At 43.3% G+C, this 24478-nt stretch overlaps 1 protein-coding gene across 1 annotated transcript; it reads left to right on the top strand.

The window, feature by feature from the left end:
• The first annotated feature begins 4633 nt into the window (after window positions 1-4633).
• LOC133366206 (uncharacterized) lies at window positions 4634-21777 on the top strand. The gene is made up of 6 exons (XM_061589064.1): window positions 4634-4915; window positions 6824-6865; window positions 9421-9717; window positions 17258-17557; window positions 19048-19143; window positions 20366-21777. Exons 1-5 carry the CDS (start codon window positions 4885-4887, stop codon window positions 19134-19136), a joined length of 759 nt encoding a protein of 252 aa, XP_061445048.1. The 5' UTR covers window positions 4634-4884; the 3' UTR covers window positions 19137-19143; window positions 20366-21777.
• The last annotated feature ends 2701 nt before the right edge of the window (window positions 21778-24478 follow it).

Genomic DNA, 24478 nt, shown 5'->3' on the forward strand with positions numbered 1-24478 from the left:
TCCTCCCACACTGAAGGGTTTCTTTTTCCCCACAGCTTCAAAAGAGTACTTGGGACATGTTTTGGTGTGGCCCTAAACATTTTTGTGGCTGAGGTAGGAGAAAAAATGGTTTCACCACCATCCCCTGCCCACACATACAGTATGCACATACATCCCACACACACACAGCTGGCAGCAGTCATTGCTTCCTTAACAACACTCAGAACATATCACTGTAGCATGCGCTCCGGAGTCTGGAAACTTCAGTTTGGCTTCCAAGGATTTGGAATGGTTCCTTCAGAATTCAGGGGCCACATTGTTATCTGATATGGGTCATAGGAAGTATACAATGCCAGTGTTGCCTCATCTCCTGTTCATTTCCAGAGCCAATCAAGAATGTCGGTCTTGATGTTGAAAGCCCTAAACTAGAAGTGGGTGGCCACCTGGTGACCCTCCAAATGTGGTGGAGGGACTCCATTGAGCCCCTGCCAAAATGGCCATTTTTCAGAGATGATATAGTCCAGTAACATCTGGAGAGCCACAGGTTCCCCATCCCTGCTATAAACAATCTGGGAGCAGAATATCAACAGCAATACCTTCTTCCATATCAACAAGCTGTTGTAATGGATACTGTATTGATGAGTGCTTGATGCCAAAGGTAATCGAATGTGAGCAAAGCTCAACAGGATTAGAACCACCAAATTCCATGTATAAATACATTTTAAATGGATTCCTCCTCCATCCTTAGTGGCTGGCTTATTTTATGTCACAATAGAACCACCTTTGCTTTTGCAATGTAGAACGCTGCCTTTTAACCAGTCAGAATCCACTTGTCCATCTAGCCCAATATTGACTGGTCTGACTGGCAGCAGATTTCCAGGGTCTCATTCTAAGTTATTCACCTTCTACCTGATTCTTCTAACTGGAGATGCCAGGGATCAAAAACTGTGACTTCTGAAAGCATGTGTTCCACCACTGAGCTATAAAGGTCACCTGCTTGCTATTTTCTTTAAACTATTAAAAGTCAATGTCAGAACATTTTGTTAGCCTTAAAACTGAGACTGATCCAGCAAAACAATGTTTCAGGTATATTTGGACTTCATAACACAGAACCATAGAATCATAGAATAGTAAAGTTGAAAGGGGCCTATAAGGCCATCAAGTCCAACCCCCTGCTCAATGCAGGAATCCAAATCAAAGCATTCCCAACAGATGGCTATCCAGCTGCCTCTTGAATGCCACCAGTGTTGGAGAGCCCACTACCTCTCTAGGTCATTGGTTCCATTGTTGTATGGCTCTAACAGGTAGGAAGTTTTTCCTGATGTCCAGTCAAAATCTGGCTTCCTTCAACTTGAGCCCATTATTCCGTGTCCTGAACTCTGGGACGATTGAGAAGAGATCCCGGCCCTACTCTGTATGGCAACCTTTCATGTACTTGAAGAGTGCTATCATATCTCCCCTCAGTCTTCTCTTCTCTAGGCTAAACATGCCCCGTTCTTTCAGTCTCTCCTCATAGGGCTTGGTTTCCAGTCCCCTGATCACCCTTGTTGCCCTCCTCTGAACCTGTTCCAGTTTGTCTGCATCCTTCTTGAAGTGCGGAGACCAGAACTGGATGCAGTGCTCAAAATGAGGCCTGACCAGTGCTGAATAGAGGGGAACTAATACTTCACACGATTTGGAAACTAAACTTCTGTTAATTCAGCCTAAAATAGCATTTGCCTTTTTTGCAGCCACATCACACTGTTGACTCATTCAGCTTGTGAACAAAGACAATCACAAGATCCTTCTCACATGTCGTATTGCTGAGCCAAGTATCCCCCATCTTATAACTGTGCATTTGGTTTCTTTTTCCTAAGTGTAGAACTTTGCATTTATGCCTGTTGAATGTCATTCTGTTGTTTTCAGCCCAATGTTCCAGCCTATCAAGGTCCCTTCAAATTTTCTTTCTGTCTTCCATGGTATTAACTATGATGACCAGTTTTGTATCATCTGCAAATTTGATAAGCATGTTCTGTACCTCCTCATCCAAGTCATTAATAAAAATGTTGAAGAGCACTGGGCCCAGGACCAAGCCCTGTGGTACCCCACTCGTTACTTCCACCCAGTGTGAAAAGAAACCATTGATAAGCACACTTTGAGTACAGTTCTGGACTACATCTTTACAGGAAGGCATTGTCTAATACAGATAGATGCTGGAAGTATAATGCTTGAAATGCCTCATTGAGGCATGTAATGTGGGCATGTCCCGTGATACATTCTTTTTGGTCTGACGTTGTTGACCATATCAATTTTGCATTGATGAAATCCTTGATATTTGCAGATGTACTTTTAAATTATGTTCTTGTAGTATGGAGATTAATGGCAGGGCATCAAAAGTGGATTTTGTGATTCCTTATGGTCACTAAGAGCCTTGTGCTTCAAGCCGGGAAGGATAAACACCCACCATCGATTACACGACAGTCTGAGAACCTAACTCCCATTGCTACATTGGAACAGATTTCTTACAAATGTCAATTTTATGTCGATATGTATCTGGACATTTTGATGGCTTATATTGATTTACAAGTACATGTTTAAATTAAGATGGGTTGATGGTTACTGTTTTCTCAATGTGAGCTGATGTGGGGGTTTGTCTCGCACTTTATTTTTCTTTCTGTTTTTCTTATTTCTTTGTTAAATTTGTATAATAATAATAATAATAATAATAATAATAACAGGGAGTCAGACATCCACCCACTTTCATTTGTAGTTGCCTTATAATTGATGACCTTGCATGGTCATTTTGCTCTGTGAGTTTATTACAGTGATGGGGAATCTTGGCTTTCCAGATGTTGCTAGATTCTAACTCCCATCAGCTTCAGCCAACATGGCCAATGATCAGCCACCATGGGATGATTCATCCAGCATGGGATGATGGGAGTTGTAGTCCAGCCACATCTGGAAGGCTAGAGTTTCCCCATCCCTGCTCTAATGGTGAAAAATGGTCAAGATAGCATTACTCATCAACTGAAAATAGTAATAAAAGCTGAAACCTTTTGGGAAATGGGTTTGGCACTCGTACTTTCAAAGTTGTCACCTCTGTCTTACTCCCAGTCTGACTCATACGAATTAGCCCTTACATGTGTAAATGTAACTCTGTGAACTACAACAAAATAATTGTATTTTTTTACTAAAATCAAGCAAACAGAAAGAAAGAAAGAAAGATCAACACCACAGTCGTTGCAATTAAATTAGATTTCGAGGTTTGCATGGGAAACTAACATAGTCGATCCTGTTTTCTTTTAATGGATTCTTTCCTAACTGTATATCCACATACTAAGAAATAGTTTGTATTCTGAAATCAGAATTGTGAAGTGAGAGAAAAATATTGGGAATTTTTTTTTTTTTTTTTTTTAGAATGTGGCAAAATGACAAGTCACTACATCGAAATAAGATCCTCACTGGCAATTTTAATCATTTTTGATGGACAAAACATGGATCTCCTTTACAAACAAAGACATGCTGTCATTTCTTTGGGCAAAAATGTGCATATTAGGCAGAATTGCATACATTATATTTGAGAAAACTGCCTTGCAAAAATATGTATTTTAAGCAAAATTGCATACTGTACAAATATTTGCATGTTAGGAAAAATTTGCACTAAGATGCTGATGAATTTTCACATGAACATTTTTTTTTAAGCAAACTGATGTGGAAATTTGGAGAACTAAATTTAAGACTGCAAAAATAAGAGAAACCAAAATTGACAGATTAACCCACCCCTAATCCTAACACCCCTAACTCTGAGGCTTAGTCTATCTACTACACCACACTTGTTCTTTGTTAGACACTAGGGACGGCCTAATTTCATCCTGTTTTGGTCTCGCTGGCACTCAGTCACATCCATCCTATTGCATCTCCTTCTTTCCCATTGTATGAATTTTGTACACATTCACAGCTTTCACATAAAACAGCTATTTTTGTGCACACTTTTTACACACAGAAAATGCATTGCAAAATCTGGAGAAGTGCATTATCTGGCTGAAAGCAGCATTCCTATCTGCAACAAGCCGTGTTGGATGTTGGATTGGGTTAGTCCTCTGGGAAAAGCGAGCCAAACAAATTCCTCTCCCATCACTGTTAAAAGACAACGTTCTTGGCTTGGTTCACCTTGTTCTGATCCAGCACACTGAAATTCTGACAAGCCCTGGTTCTCCAGCTGATATATAGAACTGTTGCACCCAGTGGAGGCTGGTGCCCACTGGGACTGATAGGGCAGAAGGGAGGCAGATCAGCAGGAGCCAGAACCAAATACAAGTGGAGCTGGAGCAATGACAGATGGAGGTAACCAATTCTAGTTTTCTCCCCATCCTCCTCCCTGCTGAGTTCTACAGGGGCAACACTGAAACCAAGGAGGATAAGTGGTTGTAAGCAAGGAGGCAGGCAGGTGGGGGCTGGCTGAGGGCAGGCTGAGCTTTGTGGGGCAGTGCCCCATTTGCTCTGATGCACCAGCCTCTACTGGTCACACTCCTCCCCTGCCGCCAACTAAATCTCCTGTCTTAGCTTTTAGGCCAGCTGGAGCAGATGATGTGCTGAGTGTAACAAAAAGCAAACCAACCAAGAAACGAATTACCAAAGTGGTTAGCACATCAAGCCATCTGCTGACTCTTCCAGTCTGGTCAGACCCATTTCCATTTTCTATTTTGAGCAGCAAGGCCCCTTGGTCCAGCAACTGTTTTCCCGAGAACTGTTGTAATTTCCCGCAGGGTGATTATGCAAATATGGGCTTCACTGATCATTCTCCGCTCTCCTGCAGAAGCCACTGGTAGAGTCTGCCTTGGAGGGGAAGGGTGATTGAAAGACTAGAGATATCAGAGGTCAGTTTCTGAGGAGGTGCAATCCAGGTGGAGAGAGACACCACGCAGCATGAAAGTTATTCTCCTGGTTTCCACGCTAAGTATGTTGCTGCTTTCTCACAACTTCTGTTACATCCCTCCACTGTCTTCTTTTTCCTCAGTTTCTTCCGCCACCCCTTTCCTCTGTGGGTTAATACCTATTTTGATCCCATTCTTGCTAAAAATAAAAAAGCTTCATCTTGCCAAATTTTTAAACCAGCATTAGCAGTAAAGGTTATTGGGCAAATGCCATGGCCCACGCCCCTGTGTGTGAGGCTCATTGCCACTCTCTGGGGACTGCTGGTCAGTGCTGGATTTACACACAACCTAAGTAAGCTACAGCTTAGGGCCTCAAATTATTATATCTAAAGCTATAAATTAAAAAAACCCTAAATTTCAATAACATTCCTTTCATGAAGGGCGAGTTTTTAATTATGTGTTATGTGCAGAACATACACGGGGTGCATTGTCTTGCCTCTTCAGTTTAGAGAGCACTTAACACTGTGTCTGTTACTGTTCTTATGTTGCTGTATGTTAAACTCTTTCACATATGCTAATTAAAAAACCATAATATATTTTCATTTCAAGTTATTTCATTTGCAAATAGATGTACTCTAAGTTATATGTTTTAGTTAGATTGTTAATTTTTAGTTGCATCCTCACTAAGGATGGGTGAGAATTTGATTAAGTTCTCATGTGTAGGTAAACCTACCTAACTCACACTTTCCAGAACAATACACAAACCAGAACACAGGCACCCTTTGAAATTCAAACATCTCCGAATTTTGCAATGCAGTTCTCCAGCCAAGTAATGTGTACAGAAATGCAGATAAGAGGGTAACGTATGCATAAAAGTGCATATAAAAATGCACTATATTAGGGGAAATTGCTTAGCAAAAATATCCATAGTAGGAAAAAATGCATATTTAAACTTCTGAATTTTCTCAAGGACTTGTTTTTAAAAATTTGCAAATTGATGTGGAAATGTGGAACTGCACATTCAGACCATGCCTGCATTATGCCACTTCACTTTGATCCTTGAGAAAGGCGCTCTTCATAGTGCTGTATGTTCCCAAGGTTTGTCCTAGGTACACTGGAACCAGGGCCTTTCATGTGGCAGCACCCCCCCTTTCAGAATGAATTTCCAGTGAACATCAGGCAAACACTTTCAGTATCAGCATTTAGGTACCTGCTTAACACTCATTTCTTCACCCAAGCTTCCCCAGCTATGTTGATGTATTAGTAATCTTATCTCCTGGTTTGTAATGTATTTTGTACTTTTTTTATGAATGCAATTTCATTGTTGATTTCATACCATTAATTGCCTTGATTTTTTTCCCGTAATTTTGTTGGTACAGAAATTGAGGCAAATAAATAAATTGTCACAAAGCATATTTAAAAGCACTTAATGTTGCTGCCTTCCTGAAGGTCTGGGTTTGGTCAGTGATTGGATGGGACACTACCCAGGGACCTTCTATATGCTGCCTTGAAAGAAATATAGCATTCCCAACTTGTGGTCCATGGACCACCAGTGGCCCATAACCTTCATTCAGGTGGTCCATGGCCTGTCTGATGATTTGTGGTTGAAGACAGGAGATGGCACACCCATTGCATTAAATATATTGATTTTATTGCCATTTCTATCTTCTTTCAGTTTCTTTTATTGTGTTTTATTGCATGACAATTTGAATTCTATAGAATACAGTAAAATACAATATATAAGAAATAAAAGGAAGGATAAAAATACAATTAGAAATCATACAGTGTCCAGCACAGTGTGTTACAATTGCTGCAACAGGCAGAAAAATAATTAAGTGGTCTACCGAGACCCTCAGCAACTTTCAAATGGTCCACAGGAAAAAAGAGTTTGGGAACCACTGATGAACGCAGTCTTCAGATCCAGTCAGTTCAAAATGCCAGCCTTTTTTTTTTAATGGCCTCCATCCCTCCTTTTTCTTTTTCTCTTTCAGTTCTGCTCCATATTGTTCTCCAGCCGGCATCATCTGCAGCAGGTAACTTTCCAAGTCCTACCCAGCAACCTGCTGATGTGCAGAAGAGCCTCTGGTGTCTTTTGTCCAACTGTTTAGAGCTGCCTTCCCTAACCTGCTGCCCTCCATTTGTTTTGTATTATAACTCCCATGAGCCCCTGCTGATCCTACAAAGGTAGTGGATCCGGCATTTTTATTCCAGAAGTCATACAGTGAGGAAAAACAAAATCCAGTTAGGATTGATTCAAATGTTTGCTAGCTAATTACGCTTGGGAGAATTTGCTTGAAATCTTTCACACACACACTTCGGTTGCAGAAATTCATTTCAGCTCTAGTCTATTCATGTTCCTGGTGAACCAACTCTCTCAGGAGCCAGGAAAGAAAACCATTCTATATATTACCCATGTATAAGATTAACAAACTTCCCAATAAATTCTGGACTGCAAGGATGGGTCTTTTTATTTTTTTAACTTCTCCCTCACTTTTTGCTTTTAGTTTGGAAAAAAGGTTGAGTAAGCAGGAATGTGATAGAAGTGTAAAACATTATGCATAGAATGGAGAAAGTGGATAGGGAAAGGTTTTTCCCCTCCATAATACTGGAACGCACTGTGGAATTCACTTCAACAAGATGTGGTGTAGGCCACCAACTTGCATGGCTTTAAAAGGGGGGGGGTTAGACTAATTCATGGAGGGTTAAGCTATCAGTGGTTACTAGCCACAATGGCTATGTTCTACTTCCACTGTTAGAGGCAGTATACCAATTGCTGGAAACTGCAACAGGGGAGAGGACTCTTGTGCTCAGGTCCTGCTTGCAAGCTCTATATGGGCATCTGGTTGGCCACTGTGAGAACGGGGGGCTGGACTAGGTGGGCCACTGGCTAGATCCAGCAGGGTTCTTCTTATGTTAGAAGCATTCCCTTCGTGTAAAACACACACACACACACCATTAAGGTACTGCAGAATCCACTTAGGGCTCCACTTAGCGGTTAGCAATTTAACAGGATTATCTGCAGGGTTCCCTAGTCACCTTTCTGGTAGGGTGCTAACCACAGTTCTGCAGCAGAGTTTCTCTTAGTAATTTGTTTTAAATTGTTTTTGTAATATTGTATTTTATATTGTTGTGACCGACCCTGAAACCTTCTGGTGAAGAGAGGGTAATCCATTTACTACTACTACTACTAAGGGAATAGATGGATGGGGGTGGAGTAGAGGCTGGGTTGTACTTAAAAGGATAGCACAGTGCTAATTCACTAGTGTTAGCTTAGGATCTGTGAGGTCCAGGTTTAAATCCCTTCTCCAGCTTTGAAGCTCAGTGGGTGATGTTGGACCAGTCACTATCAGTCGGAACTACCTCACAGGGCTGTTGTGAGGATTAAAGAGGGGAGAACTATGTATGCTGCCTTGACTTCCTTGGAGAAAAAAGGTGGGATATGTATAAGAAAATAAATAAATGAAAACAATCAGTTTAGCAGAGTTTTCTCTCTCATATCATTTAGACAACTAAATTCAGCGAGTGGTTGTAGGGGAACATCCCAAAATTATCTTCCAGTAGGGGAGCATATGAAAATATGAGTGTCTCCACATGCAGTCTGAAGTGGTACAGTCCAGAATCATACCATCACAATCTTCCATATCATTTCTGCATGATGCACTGCAGAGTAGGGCTGGGTGAGGAATTTGATTCACTTTCCATTTCAAGTCCAATCTATCAAATTCACACTTCCTGAAACAATATGAGAACTGAAACACAGACATCCTTTGAAATTTGCACGTATTCAAATTTCGCAATGCAGTTCTCCAATGTTTACAAAAATGCATATGTTAGGGGAAAGTATGCATAAAAATGAATTTATGAGTGAAAATAACGTACAAAACTGCATTATATTAGGATAGATTGCTTGCAGAAATATGTACATTAGTCAAAACTGCATACAAAAACGTATTTATTAGGGAAAAAATCACACTAACTTGCTGAAGAATTTTCATGAGGACTTTAAAAAAAAATCACAAATTGCTGCAGAAATGTGTAGAACTGAATTTGAGATGAGAAAAATGAAAAAGGACAGAACTGAAATTGACGGATCATTCCATCCCTACTGCAGAGTGGCACTGACTTTCCATAAAAAAACTGTACCAAACTTCCAAATCTGAAGGTTGCTTTTTCTTTTGTGACACCATCATATATTATTATTATTATTATTATTATTATTATTATTATTATTATTATTATTATTATTATTATTATTATTATTATTATTATTATTATCTTTATTTATACCCTGCCATTTTTCCAAAACTGGAACTCATGCTAATAGCAAACTCACCCTCCAAGTGTGGGTCATAATTTGGTTAAAATGACACCATATCCATGCTCAAGAGGGAAGTTATCAGCAGGCTCAGGAGAAACTCAAGGTTTGAAAAAGTACAAAAAATATTTAGAGGGGAAAAACCCTTGTAAGGGGGATGGAATGGGGTAGACTGGAAGGGGGCAGGGATGAACCAGAGCACCTATACTGTAACCGTTTGCATCATGTTCCACTGGTGTATGTACCATCTAGATCCCTCTGTTTTTATTCCAGGGGCTCTGCATTCCCCCAAACTCTCTGTAGAGCCACAGTATCCTGAATATTTTGAAGACGAGAGGCTTGTGCTCATATGCTCAGCATTTCCAAACATGACTGTGGAGGGATACAGGTTCTTCAATCAGGAAGGACAGCAGATCTTCAAAATGACTGTTGACTCTTATCGAACGGGCAAGCTGGTTTTTAAGGCTCAAATGAACAACACCGGAAATTACAGCTGCGATTACTGGCTGGGGACACCTGGTACAGAGTTCTCGTCTCCACAAAGCGATTTCATCTCCCTACTAGTGAAAGGTAGGTTTCTAGCCCCTATGATGTTGATGGCCTGTAGCAGCTCTCAGAAGCCACAGCAATGGTCTGTCCAGTGAGTCTCCTTCCATCCTCAGTACCACTTGCTAGATCTGGCACTCCCGATGTGGTGCCCTCAGATTCTCCTCTTGATGCACACCAAGGCCCCCTGCCCTTCCCATTTTTTTAAAAAAAATGGTGCATTGGGGAGGTTGGTTGGGTGTGGGTTTTCGTTGGGGGTATGCCTGATTTTTTTTGTCTGTGTTTTATTTGTTTTTGGATGAGTGTAAATATTGTGCTTATAGTTGAAGGAGTAGGTTATTGGAGGTCACTGATTCATAGGGTCACCATAAGTCATAATCAACTTGAAGGCACATAACAACAACAAAGGTTTTCTAAGCATCATCCATTTTTCTTCTGTAAAATGGGTATTTTTTTGGTGCTCATGACACTTTCTTAGATTTTCCATTGTGACCCCCGTGTCCAAAAAGATTGGGGTACATATTTGCTAAATATTTGCAGGCAGAGTTTGCTAGATATTTGCAGGCAGAGCCCTGCTCCGAGGGCCTAATTACACAGGTGGTAATTATCAAATAATATCATGAAAAACAAACAAAAAATATCTGGCTGGGGGTGCAGCTATGTCCACCAGGGTACCTGGTCCAGCATCAGGGTAGACCTGAGGGTCGGGGAGGGGGTTGCTGTGGTCTATAGGAACTCCATCTCCCTCTGCAAGCACCCTGTCCATGTGACTACTGGTCTGGAGTGTTTGCACCTTATGTTGGGTCAGCAGGACAGACTGGGGATTCTGTTGGTGTACCGCCCACCCTGCTGCCCAACAGACTCCCTAGCTGAGCTGACAGATGTGGTCTCGGGTGTACTGTTGAGATCCCCCAGACTGTTGGTTTTGGGGGATGTCAACGTCCATGCCTTATCCGGGGCGGCTCAGGATTTCATGGTCTCCATGACAACCATGGGACTATCCCAATATGCCATTGGCCCAACACATGTAGCAGGGCATACTCTAGATTTGTTTTTTGCATCTGGACATGGAGTTGGTGATCTGAATGTGGGGGGCCTTACATCAGTCCCTCTGTCATGGACAGATCACTGCTTGCTGAAGTTTAAACTTACAGCGGCTTTTTCCCCCTGCAAGGGTGGGGAACCTATTAAGTTGGTCCGACCCCAGAGACTAGTGGATCCGGATGGTTTCCAAAGGGCTCTGGGGAGTTTTCCGGCTGATAGGGCTGGCGCTCCTGTCAAAACCCTGGTTGAACTGTGGAATACAGAAATGACCCAGGCGGTTGACATGATTGCTCCTGAGCGCCCTCTCCTGTGTAGAGTTCGTACAGCTCCATGGTATACCCCAGAGCTGAGAGCGATGAAACAATATAGGAGACGGCTTGAGTGCAGATGGAGGTGAACTCCTAGTGGATGCAATTATACACTGGTAAGTGCCTATGGTAAGCTGTACTTAGGGGCAGTGAGGGCAGCAAAAGAACAATATTTTGCTGCCACTATCGAATCATCAATCTGCCGCCCAGCGGAGCTCTTCAGAATTGTCCGGGGGCTATTACACTCTGGCCCCAGGGACATGGTAGAACCATCTGAGGCCCGCTGTAATGAATTTGCTAGGCACTTTCAGGATAAAATTTTAGCATCTGCCAGGACTTAGACTCCAGTGTTATAGCAGGTGAATCAAGCAAGGTATCCAGAGCAGAGCTTGGAAAAGTTACTTTTTTGAACTACAACTCCCATCAGCCCAATCCAGTGGCCATGCTGGCTGGGGCTGATGGGAGTTGTAGTTCAAAAAAGTAACTTTTCCAAGCTCTGATCCAGAGCACAGCCTTGTCTCGATTTCTTGGATGAGTTTCAGTTGGTGCAGCTTGAGGACGTTGACAAGGTGCTTGGACAGGTTCATGCAACCACTTCTGTGCTGGATCCTTGCTCTTCTTGGCTAATAAAAGCTAGCAGGGATAGAACAGCTGGCTGGGCCAGGGAAGTGATTAATGCCTCTCTGCGAGAGGGTGTGGTCCCTGGCTGCCTGAAAGAAGCAGTAGTGAGACCACTCCTGAAGAGGCCCTCCCTGGACCCAGAAAATCTTAATAGTTATAGGCCGGTAGCAAATGTTCCATTCCTGGGCAAGGTCCTGGAATGAGTGGTTGCAGGCCAGCTCCAGACACTCTTGGATTAGACTGATTATCTGGATCCATTTCAGTTGGGTTTCTGGCCTGGTTTTGGCACGGGAACAGCCTTGGTCACCCTGTATGATGACCTTTGTCGGGAGAGAGACAGGGGGAGTGTGACTCTATTGATTCTCCTTGATCTCTCAGCAGCTTTCCATACCATCGACCATGGTATCCTTCTGGGGAGACTAGCTGAGTTGGGAGTGGGAGGTACTGCATTGTGGTGGTTCCACTCCTACTTGGCAGGTCGCCTCCAGAAGGTGGTGCTTGGGGAACATTACTCGGCACCCTGGACTCTCCAGTATGGGGTTCCGCAGGGGTCAGTTCTGTCCCCCATGCTGTTCAACATCTACATGAAACCGTTGGGTGCAGTCATCTGGAGCTTTGGAGTGCATTGCCATCAGTATGCTGATGACACGCAGCTCTATTTCTCCTTTTCATCTTCTTCAGGTGAGGCTGTCCATGTGCTGAACCGGTGCCTGGCTGCGACAATGGACTGGATGAGGGCTAATAAACTGAGGCTCAATCCAGACAAGACTGAGATGCTGCTAGTGGGTGGTTCTTCTGACCATTTGGTGGATGTCCAACCTGTCCTGGATGGGGTTGCACTCCCCCTGAAGGAGCAGGTTCGTAGCTTGGGGATTCTCCTAGAACCATCTCTGTCACTTGAGGCTCAGGCAGCCTCGGTGGCACAGAGTGCCTTCTACCAACTTTGGTTGGTGGCCCAACGACATCCCTATTTGGACAGCAATAACCTGGCTTCAGTTATCCATGCTCTGGTAACCTCCAAGTCAGATTACTGCAATGCACTCTACGTGGGGCTGCCTTTGAAGACGGTTCGGAAACTGCAGCTTGTGCAAAATGCAGCAGCCAGATTGGTAACAGGGACCAGACGGTCCGAACATATAAAACCGATTCTGGCCCGCTTGCATTGGCTGCCTGTATGTTTCTGAGCTCGATTCAAGGTGCTGGTTTTGACCTATAAAGCCTTACATGGCTTGGGACCACAATACCTGATGGAATAAATAATAATAATAAATAATAATAAACTTTATTTCTACTCCGCCCTTTTTCCAATAGGACTCAGAGCGGCTTACAAGTAAAAACAACACCAATTAAAACATACAGAAGTATACTATTAAAAAAGAATTAAACTATGAGAAAAATTAAAACCATAAAAAATAGGTTAAAAACAGCGGACGATTTAAAATAATATAATAATATAATAATAATATAATGTAGTCACCAAACCTATAACACTTAATCCTGGTCGTTCTCTATCCCAAATGCCCGTTGAAATAAAACAGTCTTTACTTGTCACCAAAAAGACGGCAAGGAGGGAGCTGATCGCTCCTCACTTGGAAGGGAGTTCCACAGCCTAGGGGCAGCCACCGAAAAGGCCCTATCTCGTGTCTGCGTCGTATGTGCTTGCGAAGGTGTGGGGAACACAAGAAGGGCCTCACCTGAAGATCTCAAATCCCAGACAGGTTCATGTAGGGAGATATGATCTGTCAAATAGCCTGGACCTGAGCCGTATAGGGCTTTGCAGGTCAAAACCAACACTTTGAATTGTGACCGGAAACAAATTGGCAGCCAGTGGAGCTGTTGTAACAGGGGAGTTGTATGGTCCCTGTAACCAGCCCCGGTTAGCACTCTGGCTGCAGCTCTTTGTACCTATTTAAATTTCCGAACAGTCTTCAAAGGCAGCCCCACGTAGAGCACGTTACAGTAGTCTAAGCGGGATGTAACCAAGGCATGCATCACCCTAGTCAGATCAGGCAGCTCCAGGAACGGGCGCAGCTGGCGCACCAGTTTTAATTGAGCAAATGCGCTCCTGGATACAGCAGCAATCTGGGCCTCCAAATTCAAAGCTGAGTCCAGGAGTACACCCAAACTGCGAACCTAAGACTTCAGGGGGATTGCGACCCCATCCAGCACCGGTTGAATCCCTATTCCCTGATCTGCCCTCCAACTGACCAGGAGTACCTCTGTTTTGTCAGGATTTAATCTCAACTTGTTTGCCCTCATCCAGTCCATCATTGATGCCAGACACTGGTTTAGGACCTGTACGGCTTCCTTGGCTTCCAATACAAATCCACCCGTACACTACATTCAAGATCAAAGGCCCTCCTCCAGGTGCCTACTCCAAGGGAAGCTCGGAGGGTGGCAACAAGGGAGAGGGCCTTCTCAGTGGTGGCCCCCAAATTATGGAATGATCATGTTGATGAGGTGCGCCTGGCGCCAACACTGTTATCTCTTCAGCACCAGGTCAAGACTTTCCTCTTCTCCCAGGCATTTTAGCATGTGTTTTTAAATTGTTTTTATATTGTTTTAAATTTTAAAATTGTGTTTTAAATTGTTTTTAAAATATGTGTTTTAAATTGTATATTTGTTTTAATGTTTTTGATTGCTGTAAACCGCCCAGAGAGCTTCGGCTATGGGGCGGTATACAAGTGCAATAAATAAATAAATAAATCACTGGCTAAAGCCCTCCCATCCTAGCCATGAGCACAGCAAAAATCGCTCCCACACATCCACACCCACACATACACTAGTTAGCATGGGGGAGGACCCTCATAGATGCTGTTTACCAATCAACTATGAGGAGGAACAAGATCTTTTTTGTACTTTTGTAACCCTGAAAATGTAGAGTCGATGCACTTCTTGCAAGTGCGTTAATATGCTGCAAAAAAAAAACTCCTTTTGGGGAAAATACTAACTTCAGGAGGCTATTTTCAACAGGAAAATAGTGCTGGGGAAAATGCTGTACCTGCACTGTGGTCAAACTCTATATTGGGAGTAGGGTGGGTGCTCTGCCATATATACTGCTCTAACCAGCACAATCTCACAAGAACTCACTTTGCTCTCTGCTCCCAGTAGGACTTAGTTGGATATCTACCTTTACTTGTATTTTCATTATTATTTTCACTTTTCACTGCAGAGAAGAGAAACTGGATTTGGATTTCAGAAAGTTTCCCAGACACCCAGATATAAAATGTCTAGGCAATTGCATTCATTCTTAGTTTTCAGTTATGGTAACAAGAAACTAAAAAGAAGCCGAAGTTGTGAAAATGTGGAATGGAGCAACAAAATCCTGACCACTAGGTGGCAGCAAACACCCATTTATGCAGTTCTGATGCTCTTTTTGACTGTTCCCTGCTAAGCTTCATATTCAAATTTCAGATTCCTTTCATCCTGTATGTGAAGTTGGATAGGCATATTTTTGTGCAAGCCATGAACTGAATATATATAGATATTCAAGTTCCTTACATAAGACCACTTTGTCCTAATGATAATTACTCGTGTGTGTGTGTGTGTGTGTGTGTGTGTGTGTGTGTGTGTGTGTGTTCCATCATGATCTCAGCTGGGAAATGAAGGGTTAAACCTCCCTGCAAGCTGCAGTGACTGACATCCCTGCCCTATGATGATGATGATGATGTCTTGTTTGACCGTTAGTACAGAAAACGGAGGAAATCCTAGGTGTTTATCATACATGTGTTTTGCTACATGGCATATATGGGGTGAAAAACACATATTGGAAAAAGCTTCATGTTGCATGGAATGACTGGAAGATAAACAGTCGGAATGACTTAACATGGATTTCAGTATATAATGAGTAACCATCACTTAACTGTGTTTAATGCATTTTTGTATGTTATTTTCACTCATATATTCATTTTTATGCACACTTTCCCCTAATATATGCTTTTTTGCAAACATTGGTTGGTTGGTGAACTGCAATACAAATCTGAACAAGTGTGAATTTCTAAGGATGGCTATGTCGATGTTCTCATGATGTTTCGGAAAGTGCAGATTTGATAGATTCAGCTTGAATTGCTCCCCCATCCATAAATGTGGTTACCACATTGTTGTTAACATCATCATCATCATCCTGATCCCTCATCACGTAGATCAGTCCCCTTTCAGAAGATTTTTCACATATATTTATGCATTAGACACAACTTTTTAGCCAAGCTTGGCTCCTACAGCACCTTTTCGCTGAAATCCATCTAAATAATTTTATAATTAAATATATGCTGGTGTGCATGTTTTTAGGGGAAAGAATGAAATCTCTCCTAGTCCCTAGGCTTTGATAATTTATTTGTATCCCACTATGTATAATCTCCAAAGAGTTCAAGGTGGCGTACATGGCTCCCCCTTGTTCCATGTTATCCTCACAATAACTCTGTGAGATAGGCTAGGCTGAGAGACAGTGACTGGCCTGAGGAACTTCATGGCTGGGTGGAGATTACAACCCTGGTCTCTGAAGACCTAGTCCAACACTCCAATCGCTACACCATGCTGGCTGTCCCACTGGTGATCCAGTCCAGATTCTAGGCTCTTTCTTCCAGAGGGTGGAAGAGGAAGGAGCTGCAGGTGGAAGTTCTGCGGGGATGGACTTCAACTCCCATCAGCCTCAGCCAGAGTTATCAGGGAAGATGTGAGATGGAGCCCAACATCTGGAAGGACACAGGTTCCCCATTCCTGCTGCATTTAAAGAGGGCTGAGATCCTTTCCATGTCTATAAGTCTAACACCTGTCTCCTTTCCAGGATCACCAGAAGCAGAATTTTAAAAAAATAAATAATGCAAATATATGCAAATTTGGTGTCTCATCTACTGTTTCCATCTGGAGGGGGCATAGGTTCTTGGGCCATAGGGTGAGAGGGGTTCTCAGGAAAGCTTATCTATTAAATATATGAGTCAGGATATGACAAAATTGATTTGAAAGCTCTTTTGGAGGAGTCACACCCTCAGCTCACCATGAAGGGGTATTTCTCCACTTTTACGTTCAGTTCTCCCAATTTCCAAATCTGTTTGCAATTTTTTTTAAAAAAAAAAAGTCCTCATGAAGATGCAGTGGTTATTTTTCCTTAAAATACTCACTTTTGTATGTAGTTTTGCTTAATACACGCATCTCTGCAAAACATGTTTTCCCTAGTGTAATCCATTTCTGTATGTTATTTTCCCTAACATGGACATTCTTATGTACACTTTGCCCTTGCTTATTTTTGTACACATTATTTGGCTGGTGAACTGCATTGCAAAATTCAGGAAAGTGCTGATTTTGAAGGATGGCTAGGTTCCAAAGCATATAGTGTATCACTTTGGAAAGTGTGACTTCAGTAGGTTCGTCTTTAAAAGTGGACTGAATCAAATTTCTCCCATATCCCTCACATTCTTTCACTGTGTCAAAAATTAACATGAAAAATGACATGCAAATCTGCTCTCGCTCGCTCGCTCGCTCTCCTCCCACCTAACCACCCCATGCATACTTCAGGGTGGAGGAGTGAGTCTAGCTGCTGTCTCTGCATTACATTAAGAAATTCCAACATTGTGCATTTATCTTTTTCCCCCCAGAGGCCCCTGCAGCCCCTTCCCTCTCTTTATATCCCCAACTCCACGATTACAGCCTGGGAGATTTGGTCAGCCTCGTGTGCTCAGCTCCATCTGAAACAGATGAAATCAAGGAGTTCCAGTATTATGGTGACAGAGTGGGTGTCTCAGCTGTGCCTCGACGTGGCAGCAGCATCTACAAGTACAACATGAGCATCGTGGAACCCAAGAACGTGGGGGACTTCAGATGTTCATACGCACTGCCCCTTTCTGGACGAAAGGTTCTTTCAAAGAGGAGTAACACTGTTACTATTATTGGACCGGGTAATCTTTGGATTTATTTATATACAGCATTGTTATCCTACCCTTTATCCAAAAAGGCTCTCAGGGAGCGACAAAAAAAATCAGTGTTATTCACACAATCCGTCCTCAGGTTTACAATCCAAAAAGACATGGCACACAAGGAAAAAAGGAGTGGGGAGGGAGAAGGTAAAAGCAAGCTCAACCACACATTCTTAAAGCTACAGTTAAGAGCATCAACTCCGTGCAGATGTCAGTGGAGGTTCTGGGTGCCTTGCCTTTGATAAAGAGTGGACTCACCCCTCCACCCCCTCAAGCACTCCCCCCCCCACCCAGATTAGTCCCAGGAACACAGCAGGTGACAGTGTCCAGGCCAGGAGGATATCCCAACTCCTGCCAGGCTGCAACCTAGTCTGAATCTTTTTGCTGCTATTGGGATTATTTTTTTTGTATTTTATTGCTGAATCTTATTAGGAATTATAATAGTGTTTCAATTTATTGTATGTTTATTAAGATGCTTTCTTTAACTTGTTTGACTGCTTCAATTTTGTTTTGTTAACAGTGAATTGTGTAACCTTTTCATGTTGTGAGCCGCCTTGAGCATAGATTACTATGGGAAAGCGGCCTACAAATAAACCATGATGATGATGAGACTTGATAGCAGTTAGAATCCCCACTGGGAGGGGCTAGATAGAGTTACCCTCCACCCTCTCCAATGTAAGTGGCAGGCTTGCCCTCCCTGGAAAACACTCTTCCTGCCCCTGGTCAGATCCAGAAGCAGAGCAGGTAACAATGTCCAGACTAGGAGGATAGGGCAGCTCTTAGGATAGGGCAGTGGTGTCTGGTGCCCATTGGGACTGATGGGATGGAAGGTAGAAGACCAAAAGTAGGTAGAGCCCAAAGCCAATGACAGGTGGAGCCAACTCATTCATGTTTTGCCCCCATCCTCCTCCTTACTGAGTTCTACATGGGGCAACACCGAGATGCAGGAGGAGGAGGAGGAGGAGGAGGAAGCTGACAGCCAGGGCCACCCCCTGGACTGGACACAAATAAGGAGGTGTGCTGGATGAAAGCAGGCAGAGGTTGGTGGGGCAGTGCCCCATTCGCCCTCATTGGACCAGCCTCCATTGACCACATGATTATCTGCCCAGGCATACTGCCTGCATTACTTCTGACAACCGCCTTGGCAATGTTTTGCTTCCACCAGCGATATGCAAACCTTCATCTGCATTTCTTCGGCAGGCCTTGGGGAAAGCAGAGAGCCGGGATGGTGCTAACCTATCTCTCAGTCCAGATTGTTGTGAGATTGCGATTAGATACGAGCAGTAAATCACACAGCGAGATTCTCTGGAAATCACGCTGAGAGAGTCTGCCAGTGTGACTAATAAGCATTGTTAGGGCCAAACCAAGATCTTATCTGATGCTGAATAAGAGCACCTGGCCTACTCAGCGTAATGTGGTGACTTTCCTTAAAATGGATAGCCAGCAATTCTCTTTTCTTTGTATCTGCTTAGGTGCCAGATGGGGACGGATGTTGGGCATCGGCGGGTCTTTCTTCGCCATCAACGGTCTCATCTTCTTTATCTCCCACTTGTGTTTTTAAACCACAAGTAAGTGAGGTACTTTCCATAGAAAATCCTTGCACATTTGAGGATTTCCTTTCTCCCATACCTTAGAATGAATACCTTGGGACAGGTGTGGCCCAAGACATTTTTGTGGTTGAGATAGGAAATGAAATGGTGACACCACCATCCCCTAACCCCCCTACACAGAGAGAGAGAGCTGGCAACACTCATTTATTCCTTAGAAGCATTGAGATTATATCACTGTTGCATGTGCTCCCAAGTCTGGAAATGTCACGTTGACTTACAAGTGTCTGGAACGGTTCCTCCAGAATTCAAGGGCCAGATCGTTGCCTGATATGGACATAGGAAGTAAACAGTGCCAATGTTGTCTCATTTCCAGTGGCTGCCTGTTCATTTCCAGATCCAATTCAAAGTGCAGGCCTTGAGGTTGAAAGCCCTAAACTAGAGGTGGGGAAACTGTTGCCCTGTGAAATATGGCAGGACTCCAACTCCCACCAAGCCCCTGCCAGCATGGCCTATTGTCAGGGATAATGTGGTCCAGTGGCTACGAGTTCCTGATCTCCCACTCTACCCTGGCAGATGATTGTATAAATTGATCCCAATGAAAACCTGTGGGGTACTGTGATATTATGTTAGATATGTGGTGATGGCTCTGAGACTCTTTTAAACTGGATAAGCCAAGGCCTGAACTTAGAACCTTGCTTCATGCAAATCCGGAATGGGGTACCTGTGGCCCTCCAGATGTTGTTGGATTACTATTCCCATCATCCTGGACTATTGGCCATGCTGGCTGGGGGCTGATGGGTGTTGGAGTCCAGCAATATCTATAGGACCACAGGCTATCCATTCCTGATCTAGCCCAAAGTTGTCTTCTCTGATTGACCCCGACTCGCTAGGATCTGTTCCCTATCACCTGCCCCTGACCTGGAGATAGTTGGTGGAGGGTGAACCTGTAGTTTCTGCATAGAAAAGGATTTCGGATCAAGGCTTCTAGGAAGGATAACATCCAAACTAGGTTTTTAACTTCTCTCTCTCTAGTTAGCTCCATGGTATTACAAATTTTCGATCGCGTGTTCTTGATATTTGTCTGAATTGGTCCAATTCCCAAAGCATTCCACAGCAATTTCCATCCCAAATGTCACAGGATTGGGAGTAGAGGGCAGATCTGCTTGGGTTACATCTTTGCTCCTGTGTCATGATCCCAGGAAGACTCTAATTTTCTGCTGTTTTTAAAATCATTTTTCAGGCCTCCAGATGACTAAAGTAGCCACTTAGCCTGGCTGATTACAGCGTACCCTGTCAGCTTGTCTTCAACCAGATTGTCATCTCTTGATTCATTCACCAAATGATCCTGCTTCCCTCCACAAGCCTCATATGAGGGAGAAAAATCTGGACCCTTCTATTAAAACAGCATAAAGAGGGGGCAGAGGAAAAACTGGGTCTGGAACATAACACTTTTGGTTGAGATTATTCTGATTTCTCTGCATTAATGGATTTTCTCACATTATAAAAGGCTAGAAAAAATGCATTTCCTGGTGCAGCAACTGTTTCAGGGGAGGGTGAAATTGATGGCCTTGTGGGGACCCTGTGCCCTGTGAGTAGGGATGTGGGAGGAATTTGAATTTTATGATGCAGTTCTCCAAAAACCAATGTTTACAAAATGGAAAATGGAAAAAAAGGAAATGGACTGCCTTCAAGTCGATTCTGACTTATGGTGACCCTATGAATAGGGTTTTCATGGTAAGCAGCATTCAGAGGTGGTTTACCATTGCCTTTTACAGAAATTCATATATTAGAGAGAAATATATATTAAAATGAATAGATTAATGAAAAATCGCACACAAAATTGATGACATTAGGATAAATGCTTGCAAAATATGTGCATGGGTCAAAAAATGTGTTTTTTAGGAGAAAAGCCCCCTAAAATGATGATGAATTTTCATGAGAAGTTTTTTTTTTAAAAAAAGACTGCAAAAATATGGAGAACTGAATTTAACATTGAAAAAATTAGAAACTGAGAGAACCGGAATTGACAGATCTTTTCATCTCTGCATGGGAGTCTGTCTCAGGAATGGGGAACCTGTGGCCTTCCAGATATTGCTGAATTCCAACTCCAGTTGGCTTCTCTCAGCATGGCCAATGGTCAGGAATGATGGGAGCTGTAATCCAGCAACATCTGGCAGGCCAAAGGTTTTCCGTACCTGCCCTAATATGTGTACCTTTTTTTTTTAATGAAAGAAAAACACAGTTTGTTAGAAGTGGCATTCCTAATCCATTGAAAATCTCTTGGGGCAGGGACTCATAAAAGCTGAGCTAGGTCCCTCTGGCATTTGGGAGAACTGGTTTGGGACACCTGGTATTTTTCCTTTTGACACTGTCCTCTCTGTCTTCCTCCCAATCTGACTCACCCCAAGTAGCCTTTGCATTTGTAAATATATTTTGCTAACTCAGTGAACTTGAACAAAATGGTTTTATAGTATTACCAAAAAAAAAATACAAAAAGAAAAACCAGCACGACAGTAGTTTCAGTTAAACTAAATGTTGGGCTTTACTATGGGAAACTAGCATACTCTCCATCGAATGCTTCAGTTTTCTTTTTAATGGATTCTTTCTAAATTGTATATCTGCAGCCTAATAAATACAATTTGTACTCTCCAATCAGAGATACATTCTTGGCTGCCACTGATAATCCACCCTTCAGTCCATTACTGCTGCAATGTCTGTGAAAGTACCAGCCCCAGCCTTCAAGAGGTCTTTTGTATCTTTAAAAGTTGGGCAGGGGGAAGGGAGAATTCCACCTTGTGGTTTTTCCCATTACAGTGTTGCAAGAACACCTGCACATGGCTGACTTTCTCTTCTCCTAAATATACAGGATCAGTCGCAGGCCATGAACCTGGCAACCCTACTCAGAGTGCAGCATGTCTGCTCTGTCTAAGTTCCTAGGCCAGGATACATGACACAGCATCTTTCTGGGGGGGTGTTCTGTCCCAAGAATGTGGTCTTGAGTTGTCAGCAAGTTGTTTTGTTTTGTCTTGTTAAAACAAATGGCCATCTTGTATTTAAGGTAAGACAGAAATCCTTGAAATTTGCTGGCTCTACCAAAAATTGTCAAATGCAGATAACACACATACACTTCTGCAAGTGACTTACGGCCCCACTAAAGCAGGGGGTAGGGGGTGGGAGGGAAATTTTGGCCCAGCTTGACTTTCGCCTGCAATACACAGATGTGATACCAACAGCTTTCGGTCTGTTGCAATCCTTAACGATAACATCATCACCTCCCTGGGTGTGTACTGCTGCCCCCATTTTGCTGAAGGGTCTGGGGTCCTCCTTTACAAAAGACAAAACCACAGTGACCTAGGTCCAACCCTTTTCCTCAGAGAGGGAGGAATCCAATATTCTGCTCAGGGCCAGATTATCCATTAGGCTTAGTAGGCTGAAGCCTAGGGGCCCGGAGCTCTTGGGGGCCCGTGCAAGAGCTTCTGAACCGTCCGCCATCCCCCCGCTTCACTTACCTTTTTCTCCACTGTTTTTTGCGGTTTGCCATCAATCAAGATGGCGGCCAAGGTTTCCCTAAGGGGCTGAAGCCTCTGCCGCCATCTTGGTTGATGACACGTATGCATGCTACATGCGCGCATTGCTGCCATCAACCAAGATGGCGGCAGAGGCTTCAGCCCCTTAGGGAAACTTCAGCTGCCATCTTGACTGATGGCAAACCCAGCCGCAAGAAAAGCGGAAAGGTAGGTGAAGCGGGGGGATGCGATGGGATGGGACAGGATGGGACAACAGGGCAGGTGGCTCAGAAGCTCCTATCCTGCAATCCCTCCTGCGGCTGTTTCTGCAGATCTGCTAAGAGGAGAAGGGGCCCCCAAACACCAATCAGCCTAGGGGCCCTCCTCAGCTTAATCCAGCCTTGATTCTGCTCAGCCAAAACTGCCCATCAGGATGGCATACCTTGAAGGGGGGGAAGTTGGTGGATGTATCAGTGTGCCTTACCAGAGAAAAGACTGGGCAGGATGAACCTGAATGCACCCATTTGATGTCAGTCTCGGTGATCCTTTAGTTGTCATGCTAATGGGCCAACTCAGACTCCTTTTCTGAGACTGGAATAGACACTGACACTGGAACCAGCCATGTCTCAATAGGGTGACTAGAGCAATGATGAAGCAGAAAAAAATCCCCTTCCAAGGTCATGCCTCACAGTCATCCCTTGGATTTCATTAATACAAATATTGCATAACAAATGGGGCAGGGTGCAATCAATCTTAATTGGAGGTGGTGGGGGCGGCAGTCCTCTTCCACATACATTGCCTCCTTAAAAGTAGAATTCATGCTGGAGAGTTTGATCAATGGTTGATGAGGCTTGGAAGGTAAATGAATTTATTTAGAAAATGTATAACCTGCTTAATCGAAAAGCTCTCCAAGCTATGTAGGGATGGGCAAGAAATTCTATTCAGTTTACATTTCAAGCTGAATTTATCAAATCTTCACTTTACGAAACAATATGAGATCCAAAACACAGCCATCCTTCACATTTCACATTTATGCAACGTTTGCCCTGCCGTTCGTCAACCAAACAATGTTTACAAAAATGCATATGTTAGGGGAGAGTGTGAATTAAAATGAGTGTGTGAGTGAAAATAACATGCAAACATGCATGAAATGATGAGGAACTGCTTGCAAAAATGTGTTTATTGGGATAAATTTGCATTAAAATGCTGTAGAATTTTCAAGAGGATTTTTTTTTTAAATGCAAATTGCTGCAGAAATGTGGAGAACTGAATTTAAGATTGGAAAAATGGCAAACTGAGAGAACCGAAATGGACAGATTTGCCCATCCCTTTCTCTGACTACCAGATCTGGGGAAAATAACAGAGGGTGGCTATCCTCTTTGTGCCTGGCTTATGAGCACTGCAGAGGTTTCTGGCTGTCCACTCTTGGGAACAGGATACTGAACTAAATGCACCTTTGATATGCTGAACAGCAGCACAGTTCTCCTGAGCTCCAGCATTCAGCTGAAGTCCTCCTGTTTTGCTGCTCCATTTGTGAGTGAAGAAATGGAAGAGGGGTGTTTGGACAATTTTTCAGGGCTGTGGGTAAACTGGGGGCACAAACATACCACAGGCAGTGCAATACCCCTCTTGGTGGCTGATAACTACTGACTACTATTTTTCTTCCAGAATGCACCCTGGATGTTATACTAGCATGGTTGAAGGGCAGTAGCTCAATGGCAGAACATCCACGTTGCATGCAGAAGGTCCGGGGTTCAATCATCGGCATTTCCAGGTAGGGCTGGAAAAGTCACCCTGCCTGAAATCCTGGAGAGATGCTGCCAGTCAGTGCTGACAATACTGAGCTA

The sequence above is a fragment of the Rhineura floridana genome, chromosome 11 (genome assembly GCF_030035675.1).
Source record: "Rhineura floridana isolate rRhiFlo1 chromosome 11, rRhiFlo1.hap2, whole genome shotgun sequence".
Classification (NCBI taxonomy): Eukaryota; Metazoa; Chordata; class Lepidosauria; order Squamata; family Rhineuridae; genus Rhineura; species Rhineura floridana.

Coding starts and splice junctions, on each gene's coding strand:
- LOC133366206 (XM_061589064.1), top strand. CDS start 4,885: ATGAAAGTTATTCTCCTGGTTTCCACGCTAA. Junction 9,718..17,257: donor CATCTCCCTACTAGTGAAAG/GTAGGTTTCTAG, acceptor TTTTCCCCCCAG/AGGCCCCTGCAGCCCCTTCC. Junction 17,558..19,047: donor TGTTACTATTATTGGACCGG/GTAATCTTTGGA, acceptor GTATCTGCTTAG/GTGCCAGATGGGGACGGATG.